This window comes from Eschrichtius robustus, chromosome 10, assembly GCF_028021215.1.
Source record: "Eschrichtius robustus isolate mEscRob2 chromosome 10, mEscRob2.pri, whole genome shotgun sequence".
NCBI classification, from domain to species: Eukaryota; Metazoa; Chordata; class Mammalia; order Artiodactyla; family Eschrichtiidae; genus Eschrichtius; species Eschrichtius robustus.
In genome coordinates this window covers 48942589-48963995 of record NC_090833.1, presented here as the reverse complement: position 1 = coordinate 48963995, position 21407 = coordinate 48942589, and the positions used below count along the sequence as shown (strand labels likewise).

The window sequence follows — 21407 nt, the reverse complement described above, 5'->3', positions numbered from 1 at the left end:
TTGTTTTTAAAAAGATACTGTATAATGGTTTGATGTGTTCATAGTGCAGCAGTGTTTATGACACACAATGGGCTTCACAGAGATAATCTCATTTGCTCTTCATAACAGTCTGTGAGAAAAGCAGGTATGCATTCCATTTTGCAGAAGAGGAGACTGTGGCCCAAAGAGGTGAAATGATGTGTGCAAAGTCACAAAGCTTGATCATCTTAGTGCTTCAGTTGGGTCTATTGAATTCAGCCTTCCTTCCATGGTGTTGCTTTTCCTGATTGTAATCTATAAATATGCCTTTCAGTTTCCTACTCATCTGCACTGGAGGTAGACATTTGCATGTATGTGTTGTAGGAAATTGCTTTTCGTTTTAGTTACATGGAAAATATCTGAAGGAAATCAGACACGTTTGGAGAAGATAAGGGGAAACTGGTAAATGAGGACAACGACAAAGTGCATTTAGTACACTGAAGATTACATTTGCTTCTAATTTTCCACAAGTATTTTCTATGCTGACCTAGATGATTTCCATTTGGCACAAATTCTTACTCTGTCTTCTCCACCGCACCTTTCTTATTTTGTGACTATACTCCTTACGATACTGGGAGGCCTACTTTCTTGAAATTATTACTTTCCTAGCTCTTCACATATTTTTTTCTGCACAACACTGGAATGATTTAAAAATCTTGACTGTTATATTTAATCATGAGCAAAAAATAGAAATAAGCTCATTTTAGATTTCTTTTTATGGCACTAGAATAGTGACTAAAAATTTCTTGACACCAAAACATGGTCATAGTATTATGTAAAATTTTAGTTTTAGAATTGGGTCTTTGACAAAGGGGTGCCTATTTATGGAAACTGTTAATTTGTGGTTCCATATGTACCAATGCTATTTTTGGTACACCTCAAATTAGAAGGTTTTCTGATTAGGAAGTGTAGTCACTGAAGTGAGGAAAATCTCTACACTACAGCATTTGTGTCTCCATTTAAATGCTGTACTTGTGATCTGAAGCTTTTCAGATGAGTCACAGAGTTATCTGAAATAGGTCAGTTTCATCCAGTGCTCAGAGTAACCAACAAAACTTCCCACAGTTTGCTACTAATATTCTGTTCAAATGCTGGCAATTCAACCCAGATGTACATATTTTTCTCAAAATGAATTTACCTGCAATATCAGAGTTTTGTTCCTAGATTTAAAAATTGGAAAACGCGTTCAGAATTCAATGGGACTCAAACAGCTAGGCTTAGGCTAATGGCTTTTGAGGAGAGGGGCCCTTCTTATGCCCCCACAGACACTCTCTATTAACCTATTCAGATACAATGGGAGGAAATTTTACTTGTATAAATAAAAATGACTGTTAATAATACCACTGTTTGGTACTTACAAAACATCATTTCCCATGGAATCTCTAATGGTCTAAAAAAAAGAAATTTTATCATTTGCTTGAAACCAAAGCAAATTACTAAATACAACATTAGGGCACAGAAAGTTTACATGTCTTGTCTAAGGTCACAGAGACTGGTATTTTTCTTTTCTTCTCTTCCATTTCTCCTTCTCTTTCTTCCTTAGTAAAAGTTATCAGTTCTTCCCAAATGGCTGAGGTCACAAGTAACAGCATGATTCTTCCCAGAGAGGCAGGAGAGCATCATGAATAAAAGCATCATGGTCACCAGGGCCTGGATGTCTGGAGTTCAACTGTCACTTCTAGCTGTGTGATCTTGTGCAAATTACTTAGTATTTCCAAGTCATATTTTTTGTATATGTAAAATAGGAATTATAATAGTACTTATAGACTTGTGAATGTTAAATGGATTAATCTTTGCAAAATGCTTAGAAAAGTGCCTGACACACAGCAAGTCCTATGTAAACATTTGCTATTATTAGAGCTCAGTCCTACAATGCTCCTCAGGAAAGCATCACTGACCAGCCCTTCTTGTCAAGTAGCACAACCAGTGGCCAGGGCCTCTGTGTGTAATGCAGAGCTCTCCCCTGGGATCAACAGTGCTCTGCATACCTGGAGAGCCCAGCGGTATAAGGAAACTCCAATCCTTATACCACTGGGCTCGCCAGGTATGCAGTCGGAGAAATAACTTTCTGACTTCAGAGAGGTCAGAGATCACCATTCTTTCTTACATTTGAGACAGAGATACTTAGATTTGGAGGTTTAATTATAATGGAGCCTTGCAAACATCCCATGCAGGCAGCACCTAAACATTCATTCACTAATTCATTCAACAAACAATATTGTGTTTACTATGTGCCAGGCACTATGCTAGAGGTAGAAAGATGAATACCATTCAGTCCTAGCCTCAAGGAACTCACAGGATTGTGTGTCAACATATTCTGGTCATTTATTAATAGGTAACACACCCCAACCTTAGCAATGTAAAACAGTATTTATTTATTGTGTTGATAATTTTGTGGGCCAAGAAATCAGGCAGAGGTGACTCATGCAAATGGTACCAACAGATCACTAATTGGTTTCTTCTCTATGTCCTCTACTATATTCCCCACAGTGTTGGTTGAATGGTTCTCTTACAAGGCAAATAAGATTCTATCATATCCTTCTTAAAACCCTGCAATAGCTTCCCATCACGGGCAAGATAACATCTCAACTTGCATATGGCATTTAAGGCTTATCATGGTCTCTCTCCCAGCTAGGCTCATCCCCTGCAACTCTCTCACACATATTCTATAAAATGCTATTATCACCCAAACACACCCGACTCTTGCATGCTTCTATGCCCTTGAACTTGCTGTACCTGCTGCTCGAAATACTCTCTACATCTGATCCCGTCACTCAGGCTCATCATTCATAATTCAGCTCCAAGTCCACCTCCTGTGTGGAAGTCTCTGATTACCACTCTCTTGATGTTCCCATAGCACTGGATACATATTAATTACTACTATTATATTGTATGGGAATTATTTATTTACATGTATGTCTCCCTCCAGTAGATTATGAACTCCTTGAAGGAGTGAATGCATCTTAACACTTCCTGTACCTAAGCTCTAGAAGAGTACATAGTTCATTGTTGGTTCTAGAAGCATATCTGTGGATTGACTGAGTGAATGTGTAGCTGCCTACTCATTAGCTACTTTGTGGCAGCTATCCAGGTGGTCTTCCCCATTCCCCTTTGCTCCTCATGCTGGGATGGACTTCAAACCTTTTTGGGAGAATGAGAGAAGTGGCATAGGGTTTTGCCCCTCATCCCCCAACAATCTGATTTTCTTGATCGTTTTTTATTCAATCAGATCCATCTCTAAGAAATATTCTAGTTTTTCTTTAAACTCAAAGGGTATTTAGAAATGAATTGGCCACCAAACTAAATAATCTATATTTGGTTCTACTTCTGGAGACTGTTTTCCCCTTTTGAATTGCTTTGTAGCTCGTCAGGAGGAGATGCATATTCACTGTGTCTCCCCCATAATGCTGAGGGCAATGTCTTGCCCATAAAAGTGCTCAATAACTGTTTAAAGACTTTAAGGATTTCAGTGATATCAAGATAATTCCTTAACATAGATCTTGTTGTTTTTTTATGGAAGTAATTATATCACATAAAAATCAACTCACTGTGATAAACTATAATGGAAAAGAATATGAAAAAGAATTATATATGTAACTAAATCACTTTGCTGTACAGTAGAAATTTAAACAAATTGTAAAGCAACTATACTACAATAAAATAAACTAAAATTAAAAAGATCAACTCAACATACATCTACATTTTTTCAACTAATTCCATGTCATACATAGAAGGGGTGAGGTCAGTTTTGCAATCTTCTATAGAAGATGGAATGTTATAATTAAAGCACTATGATATGGTGCCTTTGGTTGGAATCCAGTTCTTTCATTTACTAGTTGAGGGACCTGAGGCAGGTTATTCAATCTCTTTAAGCCTCCATCTCCTTATCTGTTGAAAGGGGGTAGAATATGTCTTTGTAGGTTGATGTATTTGGAAAAAGATAAAGTATAGAAAGCACCTAGCACTGTTCTTGGTACGTAGTAGGTGTTCAATAATAAGCAGTTTTTTCTTATTATTAAATACCCCAGGGGCTTTCGCACCTGCAGGGAATCCCAATGTTGTGCCCAGCTCAGGGCTGAAGCAAGGTACTGAATATGCAAATTAGCTGGAGGAGACCAATTCTATGCAGGAGGGAAAAACTGCAGTATTTCTATAAAATTTGGATGGAGCAGGTCTGTGAATGGGATAGGAAAGGCTATAATTTTTTTTTAATTAATTTATTTTATTTATTTATTTTTTTGGCTGCGTTGGGTCTTCGTTGCTACGCGCGGGCTTTCCCTAGGTGTGGCAAGCAGGGGCTACTCTTCATTGCGGTGTGTGGGCTTCTCATTGTGGTGGCTTCTCTCGTGGAGCACGGGCTCTAGGCACGCAGGCTTCAGTAGTTGTAGCACGTGGGCTCAGTAGTTGTGGCACGTGGGCTCTAGAGCACAGGCTCAGTGGCTGTGGCGCACAGGCTTAGTTGCTCCGTGGCATGTGGGATCTTCCTGGACCAGGGCTCGAACCCGTGTCCCCTGCACTGGCAGGCAGATTCCCAACCACTGCGCTACCAGGGAAGCCTGAGGCTATAATTCAAAACCACTTAGAAGGGTATCAATGAAGAGAGTTCATTAGCTCTTGTATTATGTTCATCAATGTCATGTAAAAACAAACAAGTGATCCTAAGATACCCTAAAACCACTACTCTAGATAATTTTATGTCATCCTGAAGTCAAACTGCTGTTAGTATCAGAACTGTTACTTGACTATGACCTCCTCCTGAAGCTTATATTTTGATATTTCTAGAGTCTGTGTGTTCTAGGAAAAGTGCTAATCCGAAAATTCTATTGAGGAATTTGAAGTTCAGGATAAAGGAATGATACAACTTCAGAACAACCACTTTACAGATGAAGAATCTGAAGCCTGAACAGGCAAACTGACTTGCTAAAGATTACATAGCTGAAAGCATCAGAGCTGGGCTTAAGAGAAGAAGAGAATAAGAAGGAATAATCTTTGACAATGAATTATACTAACCTAAATATATAGGCTCAGCTCAGTGTAGTAAAGTTAGTGATTTGTTTAAGCAATTGGATACAAGAGATTTCTTCTGTTTTATCCCTGAGACAGGATGTTATATATCTTATATGTGAGAAGACTGAGTAATGTGATTTCAAGGATCCACTACTTTCTCAGAGTTACTCCCTTAACTTAGCAGATGCCCCAAGTTCCTTTTAATTAATTAAAAGGCAAACAACTATTTTGCTCAACAATTAGAAGCCCTAACGTGATATTTCATGTTAAACTACTTAGCTATAATTGACTGATGTTGATGTTTTTCAGGAAGCACTAGTTGGATAGAAAGTTGGGGAAGATGTGAATGGAATGTAGAAAAGTGACCAAACTACTTTGCCCAAGTTTTACTGAGGATCAACTCCAGGTACAAATGGCCTTTATTAGCTAAGACATGTTAGAAATAGTACCTCTGATCTTGTTTGAACGTCTGGCCTAGAAAAGTTGTTCACTTGGGCTTTTCCTGAGGGTTTCCATCTAGCAGTGTGAGGTAGTTGGAAGGATCTTAGAGAAGCTGCTTATAATTGGGCAAGATGCACATACCTTGATGGTACAGTCTGCTCTCTGGCAAATTTCACCTACCACTAACCATAGAGTGATGTGTCTTACATTTCTTTCTTTCTACTTACCTTCCTACCTACCTATTATCTATCTATCTACCTACCTACCTAATATCTATCTACTTTTTAAAACCCACTCTACAATCCTGAGCCAGATATAGTAAAACAGAAGGCTTAGATACACATACAAAAGGAAACAGAAGGTAGGTGGTGAGGTAGGGTTGAGGGTGGTGCTAAGAGAGGCAGTTAACACCTATTATAAGACAAGCTTTGTGCTGTGCATCTTGTATTTGGCATTTCATAAAGAAAGACAGATTAATCTAAGAAAATCCTCACTAACTCTGACCCCTTGGATGCATGGACTACATGTTATATTACTTATGTACTCCTTCTCTCAGTGTTCATGGATGTGCTGTAGACAGAGGCTTTTCCTCTACCTCCTTATCTTGATTCCCCTCACCCTTCTCCTTTTCCCCATAGTATATCACCTTCTAAAATGTTCTACAGGCTTATTTATTATGTATATTACTTATTATCTATCTAACCCTGCTAAAATTTAAAATGTAAGCTCCACAAAAGAAATGTTTGTCTATTTGGCTCACAGGTGTGTTTTTGCCCGCACCTAGAATAGTGCCTGGAACATGGTAGGTGTCCAAAATTATTGAATGACTGAGTACATAATGTTGGTTGGATGAAAGAATGTAATTTAAAAATGAAGGGAACAATTTCTAATAACATTGGAAATCTATCAGACATTCAAGGGTTCCTAGTGTGGTAGAATCCAATTACAGAAATGCCAGAGCTGTGCGAGCTATCAGCCACATGTGGCAATTCAAATTTAAATTTATTACAATTAAATAAAATTTAAAATTCAATTCCTTAGTCACTCTAGCCACAATTCAAGAGCTCAGTGCCTGTCTGATTGGACGGCAGAGATACAGAACATATCCGTCACCACAGAAAGTTCTAGTGGATAGCGCTGCTCTTGAGGCAGAGGTGCCAAATCCTCCACCTTAGTCAGGGACTAGCGGGACTTAAGGTGAAAAATCCTGAACAGTGTTGGCTGCATCTCTCCAATTCCTCCTCTTCTCTTTGCCTTTGGTTATGAATGTGCCCAAGAGTAGAAACTGAATTGTTGCCAGAGGATATGGGGACTGCCACATGGTCAGGTAGCTTCTCTGCTGCCAAAATTGTAAGGAAAACACATCCTCTGATTTCATGCCAAGTGAAATCCCATCAGTGAATATTGCACATAGCCAGGCAAGAGGAATAATCAAACTTTTATTGTTTTAGGCCCTGTATGAGAGACAGAATCAGAGCTGGACTGAGATGTGTAGGCTCCTTGGGCAGGCAAAAACACTGGCACCTCTTCAACTGACATGCTTTAAACATTGGTCCAACATTTAATTCAAAGGAGAAGTTAACCAGCATGTGAAACAAGAAGGAGAAGATGGAAGCTGGGTGCAGCTTCCTCTGTTCGGAGTAACTCAGCTCTGGGGCAAGTAAACCTCCTGCAGTTCCTGGGGCCCATTCTCCTAGGAGGCAACATGGTGCAGCTGCTAAGAGCAGAGGTTCCAGCCCTAATCTTCCTAGGCAGACCACTCTCTAGCTGTGCGATACTGAACTTTCCTAACCTTTCTCTACTCAATTTCCTCATTTATAAAATTGAGATAATTATCATAGTTACCTCACAGCATTTATGAAACAAAGTGTCTAGATCGGGCTCTTGCATGTAGAAGCTTTAAAAAACAGTAATTTCAATTCCTCAAGTATGCTATTGGGGGGAGGGTCAGGGGTGTGGAGGAAAAGGAGTGGTAAATATCACTTCTCTTTCAAAGTAATTTGTCAAAGTATTCCTTCTAACCCTATATCCTACTCTGTGAGATGCTGGGGCAAATATACTTTTCTCTATTTTTGTATGTATTCTGTGATGAATTAGTTCCTAAGTTTTTGAAAAAGTTATTCTTTTTCCTAATACATTATCCATTAGCAATTGCACTTTGTCCCTCAGTCCAGCTCCAAACAGCACCACCCCACAATAAAGAGCCTCTTGTCCCTCATATCCTATGCATTATGCTTGTGTGAAAAGGCTCATATCATCAGATAATTTAAAGACTGATGTGCTTCACAGTGTTGATAAAAAAACTGAGTAGTTCCTAAGTATCTTTTAGGCAGATAAGGTTCTTATTTTTCCCCTGGTTTCATAATTCAATGTGCTGCTTGATGGTTGCCTGGTAGTGATATACACAGGCTAGCTAAAAGATTTTGTTTTTATTCAAGAATAAGAATAGACATCCATGGTATTTTGACTATAAATTTCCTTCTTTGCATCACTGCTAATCTATCACAGTAATCTTTCCTGAGTCCAGATGTGGCCTCAGAATCACTCTCAACACATCATCTTAGGAAGCCACTACTGGTTGATTATCGTTGACACTCAAGATGAAAACTTGTCATCCCTCTACCAGAGATAATAAATCTCAAATATACTGTCAAATGGTGAAAACCAATAAGATCATAGGGTCAAAGAGCTCCAAATTTTAGGCCTGTCTCTAAGACACTGAACTGTGGTTTCCATGGAGTTAGAAGAACCGATTCTTTATTGCTTACTTAAGACCTTTAGGGGGACACTGCTCATGGACGGACACTTCATTTACATTGAATAAACCCAGAAAACACAATGAACATGTATATTAACTCTAGGATGGTTGTCCAGCAATTAGGACAATAAAGGACAGGCTTTACTGAAACTGAATGGAGACTTTTCTAGTTTGTACTTTTCAGAAGTACAAACTTGACTTAACCTTGGAGTCCTACTTTAATGCATCTTTAGTGTTTCTCTGGATGAAGAAGCTTTTTTAAGCAGGTAGTTACTGCTGTAAATAGTTTTCATAAATCCTGTGGCTCATAATCAACATCTGAGAATTGCATGGGGAATCTGAGGGAAATCCATTAAGAATATTCCAAACATTATCTATTATTAATGATCACTGGGTGAGATGTTAATACACTGTATTTTTAGCAGCTGCAGGTTCTAATGTCAGCCAGGTTGATTTAGAATTCATTTCCTCTAAGGTAGAGGGATTAAATACCAGGAGAGTTTATTATCTGCACCTCACCCAGATAAGTTTTAAATGTATTTTTAAAGCTCTTTAAATGTGGGTTTTAAAGCTCTCATGAGAGAGAAACTATGCATTGGACTTCAGAAAGAAAAATTTCCTAGAAATTAAGTGGGTAAAGAAATGTACATGGACATCTCATGCTAAGGCAGAGAGGCCTATGGCAGCATGCTGTGCTTGGAGAGCAGTGCAGGGGGACAGTTCAGCTGGGTTTCAGGTAAATGGAAGTTTCATTGAGATGGCTCTAGAGAGAGGCTGGGGCCAGAATGCAAAGAGTGTTGAGTTTAAGTAAAGGAACGTGGACTTAACATGTAGATTAATGGTCTTCAACTGGGTTCTACAAAGAAGCCCCTGGAATTTTGAGGATGAGCTCCAGAGCTGCTTCAGAACTGCTTTAGTGGGTGAGAACCAGGCAGAGAGAAGGAGGCTAAGCCAGTGGTTCTCGAAGTATGGATCCGGCAATTCGTTTTAAGAAGCCCTCTGGGTAGTTTTTTTTTAATGCTAATGGTTTTTTAATCTTTTTTTTTTTTGGCTGCTCCAGGTCTTAGTTGCAGCACGGGGGATCTTCGCTGCAGCATGCTGGATCTTTTTTTAGTTGTGGCATGTGGACTCTAAGAAGCCTTCTGGGTAATTCTGATGCAAGGTAAAAATTGAGAACCAGTGGTCTAGGCCTTCCACCCCAGCTTCAACAGAGTAAACCTGTGTCTTGTCTGTTTTATAAATGGCACTTCTACCAGAGATTTCATTTGAGAAGGGGTCCAGGGGCTTTAAAGAAGTGAAAATCAATACTAGAGGCAAGTGGGAAATTGGGACTCTTAAATGGTTATCCATTGCAATCGTCAAGTTAAAGGAAAGTGAGGTAATGCCTTCTAATGCTGAAGTTAATGGCCCCAGTGACTGTCAGTGGCTTCTCAAACAGCTGAGAGCCATCATTCACAACCAACTAGCATTACTTCACTTTTAAGTACTATTGCTTTCCTCATCCTCTTTTCTTTCTCTTTTTAAATTGTTCATACCTTTTGAACTACTCAGAAAATAATTTTCAAGAGAAGCAGGGAGGTGAGCTGAATAGCTTTAAGAAATCCATATAAATAAAAATACTAACAGAGAAGTCTCCCAGTCCTGTCTAAATGCGTATTTTTATGCTGTATGAAGAGCTATAGCTTGCTCTTCAAGGGAAGAATTTTCAAGTCTGACAGATGTTTGGAACCAAGAACAGCTGTGATAAAGAAAGAAATGAGGAGATTCATGCTAAATACACTTTTCAAGTCAACTGGGTTCCAAAGACAAAGTTTGGCAGAGAGTACAAAGTGCTTGTGGTAACAATGCAATGACTTGTGTGAGTAGAATGCACATGAGGCATAGAAAGTGAAGAAGCTGTTTTTGGAAACACCAGAGAAATATAAAGAGAAATCTAATTTTTATAAACTTTAAAAGAGCTTCTGCAGCCTCACATATATAGAGAACAGACTTGTGGTTGCCAAGGGGGGGGGGATGGGGGAGGGATGGACTGGGAGTTTGGGATTAGCAGATGCAAATTATTATATATAGGATGGATAAACAACAAAGTCCTACTGTATAGCACAGGGAACTATATTCAGTATCCTGTAATAAGCCATAATGGAGAAGAATATGACAAAGAATGTATATACATATGTATAACCGAATCACTTTGCTGTACAGCAGAAATTAACACAACATTGTTAGTCAACTGTACTTCAATGAAATAAATTTTTAAAAAGTTTCTGAAAGTGTGGTCCATGGACCACTCTTATTGGAATCATCTGGGGTTTTGGTTTCAAATACAGTTTCCTGCACCCCAGCCCAGCTACACTGAATCAAGATACTTAGGGGACTTTTTCTTTCACTCTCCAGGTGATTCTCAGGCATGCTGAAATGTGATAACCACATACTTATTTTGAAAGTTTTCTATATAACAAGTGGCCGAGAGTTAGCTAAGCAAATCTCAGGGGAACACAACTGGTACCTTTGAAGTCTTCACTTGCACTGATGGGCTATCTAAAAGTTCTGGGCAGTGGTTCCCTAAAAAGGATTTCTTTACGGTAATGGATTACCCAGCTCTGTGTTTTTCTCATGTTTGCTCTTTATGTTCAAGACCACATTTTCCCAACTTGGAGTTGAGCAATTCTAAAGTAAATTTAATCAATGTAGAGAACTTATCGGCCAATTTATATAAATAAAAGTTTTCACTGGTACTTTCCTCCATGAACTATCTAGATTTTTTTTTAAGTCAATGCTTCATTCTCCCCATGTTGGCACACATGGAGGGATCAAATAGCAAACTCTAAGGAAAAAATATTTATTTTATTTTGCACCTTCCTAAATAAATGAAGCTACTCTAGCCTTGTGGAACTTGGATACAGTGACCTAAGTATCCATATAACTATATCTTTATATATTCCACGGAGGGAAAAATTGCAATAATACTCTCTTTATGAAACTTTCTCCAGCTACTCCAACCTCTGCCTCTTTCTGCCTTTTAGAATTCAGTAACTAACATCTAGTTGAAAATTACTTTCTATTATATTAGTTCAAATGAGATTGTACCTCTCCAGGAAAGGCTTAAAACAAGCATTCAAAAAATACCTGGTGATTGATTTGAAAACTGAGGTTATCAGTCCTACTTTTAAGTTTTCACTTAAAATTTAAACACACACATACATACACATATTATTATCATTTATATATAAGTATATATACTTAATTATATAAAATTAAATTTTATAGTATTAAATTATTGAATTTATTATAAATATTATAAAATATTATTATTATTAATATATCAATTAACTTCATTACATTGAATTTGAGCATATATAAATTCAGTTTAATAATATCTATCTATACACACACACCACCACACAAAACACCATACTGTCTCATATAATTTGTCCCTTTACCAGCTTTCCTTCAATCCTATTCAGATTGATTCTTTTTTCTGTGTTGACTTGCATAAAAGAGGTTTGTATGTTAGCTTTTCCTTGATCATTCATACTGACCCTCACTTTAGATATAGTTTTTGATGGAAAAGGGGAAGGGAACCAATAGAGTTATTAATATTGCCATTTTGGGGATAATTAACATAAATGTTTTCATTGAATAGATTCTCATGAGGAATGCCACACTCAAGTGCTTTGTGCTCTGGTAACACTTTATACATTTATCATAGCATACATGACCTTCTCGTTATCTGTATTCATGCCTGTGTTGGAGGTCTCCATTTAATCTCCAAAGTCCTCGACAGTGCCACGTCCTGCCCGTCCTCTAACAGTTAAATGTTAACTTGGAAAACAGTTTACAAAACCAGCACTTTTTTATAAATAAAGCCACCAGTATTCTGTGTCTGTACAAGATGTTTCCAATTTTTCTTACTTCCCTTCTGAGGTCACAAAACAGAATCCAGTTTTGACATGCTTTTTATAGAAAATTCTAGAAAAGAGACAAGGCAAGATGAAATTAACAAAAAATAAAATGGACACTTGAAGTTGGCATGCCTGCTATTGGTTTCCTTCCTTTTCACTTGACATTCCCATTATGTCTAAATCATGCTGGAATACAAACCATCGAGATCAATTACTTTCTTTCAGCAGATCTTACAGAGACAAATGATCGGCCTGTGGCATCCTTCAGCTTTAGCTGGAAATCTCTTGAGCAGCAGAAGGAAAGAGTGGCCACCGCACAGAATGATATGCCCTAGGGAATACAGTCTACACCTGGGGTTCTAAAATGACTAGTTTTCTGGTGACTTTCTCCTGTCCTTGGTCATTTTGATGTGTATTTGGAGAGAAACAAACTTGTCACATCTCTGGTAGGATAGAGTTATATAATCTGAAGCCATGCAGCAAAATTTTCCTTCTTCATTTCTACTTTGTGTTCCATTTATGCCTTTATTTCAGCTAATCCAAAAATGTAGGGACCCTATTAAGCTCCCTTTAAACAGGCAAATCAGACTTTTATTTCAAATAAAATATTTATCTCCCGTATTCAAGAGCAAGCCATTGCTCATTTATTCTTCACAATACCTGATGCAAATTCCACTGGCACATAAGGATGTGAAGTCTATTGGTGTTTGCCCCATTAATAACTTTCCAAAAGTTATGACTACTTAAAACTTTAAGGCCTTCTGTTACTGCAAGTTCTGCTTCTTGCCTAGGGTATCTAAAAATGGTAAATCCGGATGATTATTTTTGGGACAAACTTGTCAAAATAAACATAAGCATTGATAATACAATTTGGATGAATGGGGGTAATCATCTCAGGACTCACATTCATTCAGATGCCTTTTTCATGCTGACGGTTTTCGTCTGTGAGTCATTGCTCACTAATTGATAAATGAGGGGCTAGACCACATTTCTCTGCAATCTGAGACTTGGGTTGACAATTATCAAGCAAAGCAATCTCCGACTTCAACTTCAGAAACCTACAGCCGGAAAGGTGCTCCTGACTATGGGTAATGCTGGTCATCTTGGTTAGTCAACACAGCAAAAAGGGGAATCCTAGTATTTAAAAACTGAGGTAATTGAATCTAATGCTACGTAGACAGCATTAATCTATTTATGTCTGCAGTGTTGAGTCATTTGTGATTCAGAAATAATATTTCATAATATTTCTAAAGCAATGAAATTAGGTAGGGAAAGTGACTTGTGACTCATTCTAAACTATGACAGATGAGAAATAGAAAATCCAATATGTCAATAAGGAAAAAAACAAAGTTTGACCATTTCTTTCTGGTAGTATAGTCCACAGAACAGAGATGGGGAAAAAAGATAAAAATAAGAATTTAATTGCAATTGTCTCCTAGTCTATCCAAACCCCTTTGCATTGGGAGAGATACAGTCTCCTAGTCTATCCAAACCCATTTGCCTTGGGAGAGATACAGTCTGACTTTTTCTACCTCACATAATCTCATCTACAAAAGTTAATCAGTATTTCCAATGATAATTTGCTTCCAGAGCGATTCCCCTTCAAATTCATATTCTTGGAAGGTAGTTGATAACAGGGAATTTAAAGTCAAAATATCAAGTTCACAAAAGTTAAACTACATAAGTGTGTGTAAATTCTATTCACTCCTCTAGGATTATAAAATTGAAAAGCTTTACAGCTGAATATAAAAATTTATAGTGCTTGGGCCTATACTATTTAACAACCTATAAATGAACTTAAAATTTAAAAAATCATATTTAAATTACCAAAGTAACTGAAAAATAAAAATAAGTGATTTCAAATCCTGATTCATGTTTAATAAACAGGGTATGTATGTTTCCTATGTTCAACAGTATATGTACGATCACACACATTTATTTACATAGATTTGTTTATATGAACACATAGTTATGCGTTTATATCTATTTGCAGTGAAACATGTCTCAACTCTGTTGGACTTTGTTGAAAATCAAAGAAGAAATCCTTCTTGATGAATGAAGTCCAGGTGGGCCATTTTTTTCAGGAGCATATAATAAAGCACACTAATGATTTTTAAAATTGGCTGCACATGTGTGGCTGGACAATTTCTTACCAAGGTAAATAAACATGATTAATTCTGGCAGTTATTCAGATGGCACACAGAAACATTCTGAATGCATTTTATCATGTTAAATTTATAACCGGTTTCCTGAAGCAGAGCGTATTTTTATCATAACTTAAAAAAATATATATATATATATTTAGACTGGCAAATATAATGCTCTTTTTAGTCTTCTATATTCTTAATAACCATTTCTAAATGTTTCTGAAAATTATTGAAATTTTAATTTTAATAATTCCAAAGATATAAAATTATATCTTGGGCTTCCCTGGTGGCGCAGTGGTTGAGAGTCTGCCTGCCAATGCAGGGGACACGGGTTCGAGCCCTGGTCTGGGAAGATCCCACATGCCGCGGAGCGACTAGGCCCGTGAGCCACGACTACTGAGCCTGCGCGTCTGGAGCCTGTGCTCCGCAACAAGAGAGGCCGCGATAGTGAGAGGCCTGCGCACCGCGATGAAGAGTGGCCCCCGCTTGTCGCAACTAGAGAAAGCCCTCGCACAGAAACGAAGACCCAACACAGCCAAAAATAAATTAATTAATTAATTTTAAAAAAATTATATCTTAACTCTTTATCTTCACACTAGTTACACGCATGAAAGGGCATGGTATTTTTGACTCTTAATTTTGGAGTTGAGGTATGATGGTCTGGGTGTGAGAAAGAAAAGAATCTACATGATGTAGAGGTGATCAGCTTGGATGTTGGTTTACAACCAGAAATACATTGATTTTATCTTTCTTTGATTACACAGAATAACAAAAAAATTCAATTATAACAGAAAGAGGAAACTGAAGGCAGCTTAAGTACACCTATATATTTAAAAGATAGTATCACTCAAGTACTATATGAGAAACACTAGGGCACATACCACAAAACACATTTCAGTGAATTTTTATAATACACCAGAAATGGCCTGGGATCATGGGCTGTGTGGCCTTGGGAAAGCACTTAATTTCTCTGTGTATCTGTCCCCTAGGTTAAATAATATATAGAGTCTTACCCAGCTCTAAAATGTATAACATTTCTCCTATATTAAAACAGAATCAGGAAAAGCAACTTAACAGAGATTTTAATATTTTTCAAGGTACCCAACCCGAGAGAATGACAAAAAACAAGCACTAGGTCCAGACTTTCACTGTATATAGACCTGGAAACCTGAAATGCTGAGGTTTCTCAAAACGAAATGTGCATTCTGAGTGCAAACTTGTATCTACTTTTTAGGGATACAGCAAAATAATTGCAAGCACTAAAACGAAAAAAAGCACCAAAGCTAAAAGCTGTGTACATTCTCTAACCTATTTCTGAATAAAGAACCAATTGCTATATTTAAATCAATGAGAACTATGGCTAAAAGCAAAGCATAGCTGAGGATCTCGAACTCTTTTTGGTAACAGACATGCGGACACATAGGCAAATGTGACTGATATTCACTATTAAAGAAGAAGATAACAGTAACTTCATTGAATTTGCCAGTAAGCAAACTCCAACTTGGTGCGTACAAAAATTAGCTTTTTTTCTTTTAGTATCAAAAGCTTTAACAGGGCCTAAAGCCACTGTCAATGTTTGCAATGTTAAGCTGAGAGTCTTATGTCTCCAGCCGTCTTCCTTTCGCATGTCTAAGTTCATGTACTAACCAGGGAAGTGTGCGGATTTAATGGCTCACCCAGAGTGCTGGGCTGCTGGCAAAGACAAGAGGAAGACTGGGGAGAGAGAGGGTATTGAGCTGCCATGCCGAGTCTATTTTAAGTCAGGCTGGGTGAGAGAGAGGTAGAGGAGGGAGTGGCCTGAGTAGGCAAGCTCACCTGTCATTACTATTAGTATAATGATATGCTTGTCTACTTACAAGACTTGCTATGAACTCTTTGGGGTAGGAATAGCTTGTTATTCTTTTTCATATCTTAGTGCTTGGCACCCAGTAGACAATTACTGTATATTTATGAAAGGAATGAATAAAAGACCCCCAACTCCTTCGGGGTTTCTTTCTCCCACTACTTTCATGTGTTAGGAGAACTGATTAGAGTTCCTTATTTAAAACTTCAACTGCTCCCTTGAGTTTTCTTCCTTAAAGTCATTCACACCTTCAGATGAATGACTTTGATCTAATCTTCTGCAGGAGTGCCTGCACTTCAGGATTCACTGAGGGGGATCTCAGATTTGGGGGGGAGGGCCATGAAAGGAAGTCCTCCATGGGGTTGGGTACTTTGGACTGTTGAGAGCAGCATCCGGGGGTTGCTAGGCCAAGGAAAGTGCGTGAGGGGGTCAAGAGCAGGTTACACAGGACAGAGTGGTTACCATTGCAGAGAATCTACTTTCCAAGCCAGTCTAGAGGGATCTGATGGGACAGGCCACCAAATGCTTTTGTAAACATTTAGCATTTGTACACACATGGCAGCTTGGGGAAGGTGGTGTTTGGAGGTCAAGCCTGGAAGCTGCACATCCTAGCTTCTCTCGAGTTACTAACCTGTACTGTATAGTCCAGGTTAGCTGTGCTTCACGTGTTAAAACCCAATTCCTGCTTCTCCTCAGTGGGAGGAGGACAAGAGGGGAGAATGAAGAGAACAGAAAGGAGACCACATCCTATGACCCCTCCATTCCCCTAGTTCTCTTTAGCATCAGTGTGGACTAGTAGAGCTTTCATGGAATTTCCCACTTCATAGGACATGTAGATATGTTTCCCTGCTCTTCCCCACCTCCCTCCCACGCCAAATGATTAATCAACTCACACCCTCTCTTCCAAGCTTGGAACACAAGCTTAGCACTCACAGGTCAACTCTGGGGCCTGGAAAATTACCTACCCGCCTTCTTCTGAATATTTATGCCCAAATGCCAGGATGTCGGATGCCCGTCCACTCCCATCACAGACAACAACTGGCACGGGAGGGGTATCTCGAAGGTATTCCAAGACAATTGAGATCACATTGGGTCCTCCTTCCACAATGAGTGCCACCACTGGAACGCCTTGACCGATTCCTGCATTAAAAAAGGAAAAGAAAAGGAAAAAAAGAGAAAAGAACACAAAGCCAGCAAACCAAAGAAACAAAAAGAGAAACAAAAAGCACAAACTAAAATTACTGAGCATGGGGGAGGTAACAACATATGAAGGGCTAACATACGGAGCGAAAATTTACAGAAAACCCTTTAGCAGAATTTTCCCGCTAGAGAGTCCACTCGACTCTGCCCTCTCCCCGCAACTCCCAGGGTTTTGGGGTTTTAAAGCGCTGATGACTATACCTCAAAGGGGAGGCGTAGAGTGAGGAGGGTGGGAAAGGAATTGGTTAGTAGAGGAAGTGCTGGGCCAGCAGCCAAAAGACTGGAAGCTAAATGCGATCTTAAGCAAGTCTCATATGGATCCAACGGTCAGTTTCCTATATGAAAAATGGGGAGTTAAAAAAATGCCACCTCCCTGAAGTCATCACAGTGCTAAGAAAATGCCTAAATGGTTCTTTTTATTAAAGACTACCAAAATCAGCTGGGGGCATATTTTAACTTGTTGAATCAACTAGTGGCAAAATTAGGGGTCTATCATTTCTGACCATAGGTGATAAGCTTGATTATGGATTCTTAACACTAGAATAGTTATACTAAATTACTCAGGAGATATGGCATCTGTCCTCTGCCATTACTGTGTCCTTCACTACTGAGGAAGGTGCCAGGCACATGATGGGCAAACGTTTTCTGAATTCAGTTGAATTAAGGGATTTCAGCTATTTATGCTGAGCCACAGACATTGCTGTTTTCAAGTAAAAACTGCCCTAACATCAACACTTATGTATGTTCAACCTAACATAGTAAAGAGAAGTATTAAAAACAAATGTCCATGAGAGACATGATGAGAAAGAAATTAAATTAGTTTTCAAGTGACATCTCAAGTATCATCGTTCATTGAATAAGTTTTTTTGCTCAATTTGGTACCACATTGTATTTTCTCACTCTATCTTCTCAGAATAGTTAGGAAATTGGGCAGTGCCATAAAAATGAAAGGGTTTTGTAGGGTACACAAAGCAGTTATCTTAAAAAATAGAGTCAAGATTCTGTACCACTTCCAGAAATATGAACTGAAAAAAGCCCTTAATCACCTCAGTTCTTCCTTCCTCTTCCTCCTTCTGTTATGGTTTTATCTTTTATCAAGAAACTGCTTCCCTATGAGAAATAATAGGTTGGTGTTTGATTTCTTGCTCCATTAGTAAGAGATTTTATTAGACTTGTGTGACCTGTTTTACTTCTAAAGTATAAGTACATCAGTCTCCTAGGGCCTTATCTCTTCTAAGTCAGTGTTTTTCATGGTTTGATTTTCATCTGGAAAGAAAGGTCCAAAATGCCAGTTACACAAAAAAAGAGTGCTGTTTTAAATTTACATTTAAAAAATGTAAGAAAATAACAATTGTTGATTAAGGCAAGAAGCCAAGATTTTTTTTTGTTCCCCAGAAGGAACTGGGAGAGAGAGATGACCTGTAGTCCCATCAGAGTTTTCTGTGGATGGGGAGTTTTTGAGAATTACTCCTTCAAATCCAAGGAGAGGGAAGTAAAAGGTCATGCTGTTCTCCTTTGACCCAGAAGCTCTAATGACTCAGACAAAAGGCCACTTTAAAGCTCTGTTGGGGTGTCTATGAAGGAGACACTTTCCCACTGCTATTGCTTATGAGGATTAAGTAAGTTCCTGTTGAAAGGCACGTTAAAGATTAAGGGCTAACTTGAAATGTTAATACAGCACACTTCTTTTGGAGGAGAATTTTCTGACATAAAAAATACCCACCCCTATATGGATTTATGTTCTAATGTGCCTTGGAAAAGAGACTCTTTTCCAAGTTACATTAAATGTTATTTTATAAAGTATTTTATGTTTAAAGTTTAAACATAAACTTAAATGTTTAAAGTGATTTTATAAGGTATTTCCAAAATACTATGCTATTTGGTTTTTCCCTTTGCTTTTCTTTAGCACATGCTCTCATATTGTTTCATGTCAAGGGACAATACGCTATACCTACTGTTTTATACCAAATGATATCATTTAGACTATTTCTAGGATCTTCTAAGAGAGGCCTTGGCCAAATTCTGATTCTTGAGCACTGATTCTATCAGTGGATCTTTACTCCTACTCACAGACCAACTGTGATCCACTCATGGAGGAAGAAGTCATAGAATGGACCTTCTAGAATGTTCCAGTGACCCAGAGTCTACCAGTCAATAGGCAAGATGGCTGGAAAACTCTCCTCTCTTTGAGAGGAAACACAGGTGCAAAGGATCAATTTTCATAGGAAGATTTGAGAGCAATAAGCTGTCAGTTATATTTGTCAATAAATCAAATTGTTATAACCTCTAGAAATACAGAAGCATTTAGATGGTCAGATTTCCTATATTTGGAATGAAGCTATAATTAACTGAAATGATGAAAAGAACTACATTAATTCAGATATATATTCCAGGGCTAAAAATTGGATGGAGTAAAGTATCAAAATATCATCTATTTTTTCATAAACTGAATATATCCAATATATCTATTCCTCCAAATTCTCTCCCATTTCCTTTAGTGATAATACATGGAAATTTGTTCCACAGACAATGAAAAACCCTTATAGCCTAAAACAAAAGCATTTTTGATTTTCTTAGTTATAGGTGGTAGAGAATCAGGCTGTTCCTAAAAATATGCTTTGTGTAAATTAAACTTGCCAATATATGGATATACGGTAACATTAAGCCTTTTTGTCAACACACACACACACACACACACACACACACCCGTCACACATATTACCTTTTTTCTGAGAAAAGAAAATGATATCAAATAATTAGTAATGACCTAAAGCAATGGTTCTTAGCCTATGTTTTGGAGACAAGAATCTTTGAAAACTTTTGTGAATCTGATGAAAGCTAATGATCCTTTTCCCAGAAAAATAAATGCTCATAAGGACAGTCACAAAAATGTTTCTATGCATTTCAAAAGTTCATGGATCCCTGAAGCCTATTCATAAAAATCTTGCTAATGGACCCTTACAAAGCCCCACCCTAAATTAAGAACACTGATATACAGTTGGTCCTCTGTATCTGTGGGTTCCACATGCACAAATTCAACCAGCTGCAAATCGAAAATATTTGAAAAAAATTCCAGAAAGATCCAAAAAGCAAAACTTGAATTTGCCGGGCGCTGGCAACTATTTACATAGCATTTATGTTGTATTAAGTATTATAAGTAATCTAGAGAAGATTTAAAGTGTACAGGAGGATGTGCGTAGGCTACAATGCAAATACTGCACCATTTTATAGAAGGGACTTGAGCATCCGCAATTTTGGTATCTGTGGGGGTAGGGCTGGAGCCAATCCCCCAAGGATACTGAGGGACCACTATATATGCAAAGAGCATCAGTTTGTGTTCTTTTATGAAGCTCACTGAGGCCTCTGAGACAGGTTCTAGAATGGGTTTTCAAACAAAACTCTATGTCCAGGGAAACTATATCACATTATTACTACCCAGTTATAGTGACTGGCCGAAGTTTCCAAGGTGAAGCACTGTCTATAGGTTATCTCTCCTCCCATCCTTCATGCCTTTCTCTCTTCCTTGTTTTTCTTTATTTCTTCTGTTCACATTTTCTTTTCTAAATTACATTTTGGATGTAGGATATTAAAAGAAATCTCTAGAGAAAACCACAAATTTACAAATCTGTAGCATATGACATCATTAGTAAAGAAAAAGCATTTTAAAAAACAAGAATGGTATATTCTTTATTAGTGAAATAAAGAAAACATTTTGGGAATTCACTACAGATCCAGCTGGATTCATAAGGACCACTACCATTTTCTTTATGCCCACAAAAAAATTAACATAAATTCCTTTGAAGAGTCTCACAGATGTAAGCCTTGCTCAGCTGAAACTACTGACCGTTCACAAAAAGTAGTTTAGATTTATAGTTTTAAAAAAATATGACTTCTATTATCTATTATCACCAAAAAAGTTCTCATTTTATCTAGGCCCCTCAGAGATCTTTTTGGTCAATACTTGTTCTTTTGGTTTTGGGGAAAGTAGGCTAATTCCTTAGTTGATTGCAATAATTTTTCATTTTCTACTATAACCAAAAACTTCTTAGAGATTTCCATTAGAATTTAATTTTAGAGCAATGCAGAGTTGC

At 37.9% G+C, this 21407-nt stretch overlaps 1 protein-coding gene across 18 annotated transcripts in view; it reads right to left on the bottom strand.

The window, feature by feature from the left end:
- TRPM3 (transient receptor potential cation channel subfamily M member 3) overlaps positions 1 to 21407 on the bottom strand; it is an 829755-nt gene that overhangs the window by 158730 nt on the left and 649618 nt on the right. For all 18 annotated transcript variants that reach the window (XM_068553750.1, XM_068553755.1, XM_068553753.1 and 15 more), the window contains one exon: positions 17082 to 17256. In XM_068553750.1, the coding sequence (XP_068409851.1) occupies positions 17082 to 17256 (175 nt within the window). The remainder of the gene's footprint in view (positions 1 to 17081; positions 17257 to 21407) is intronic.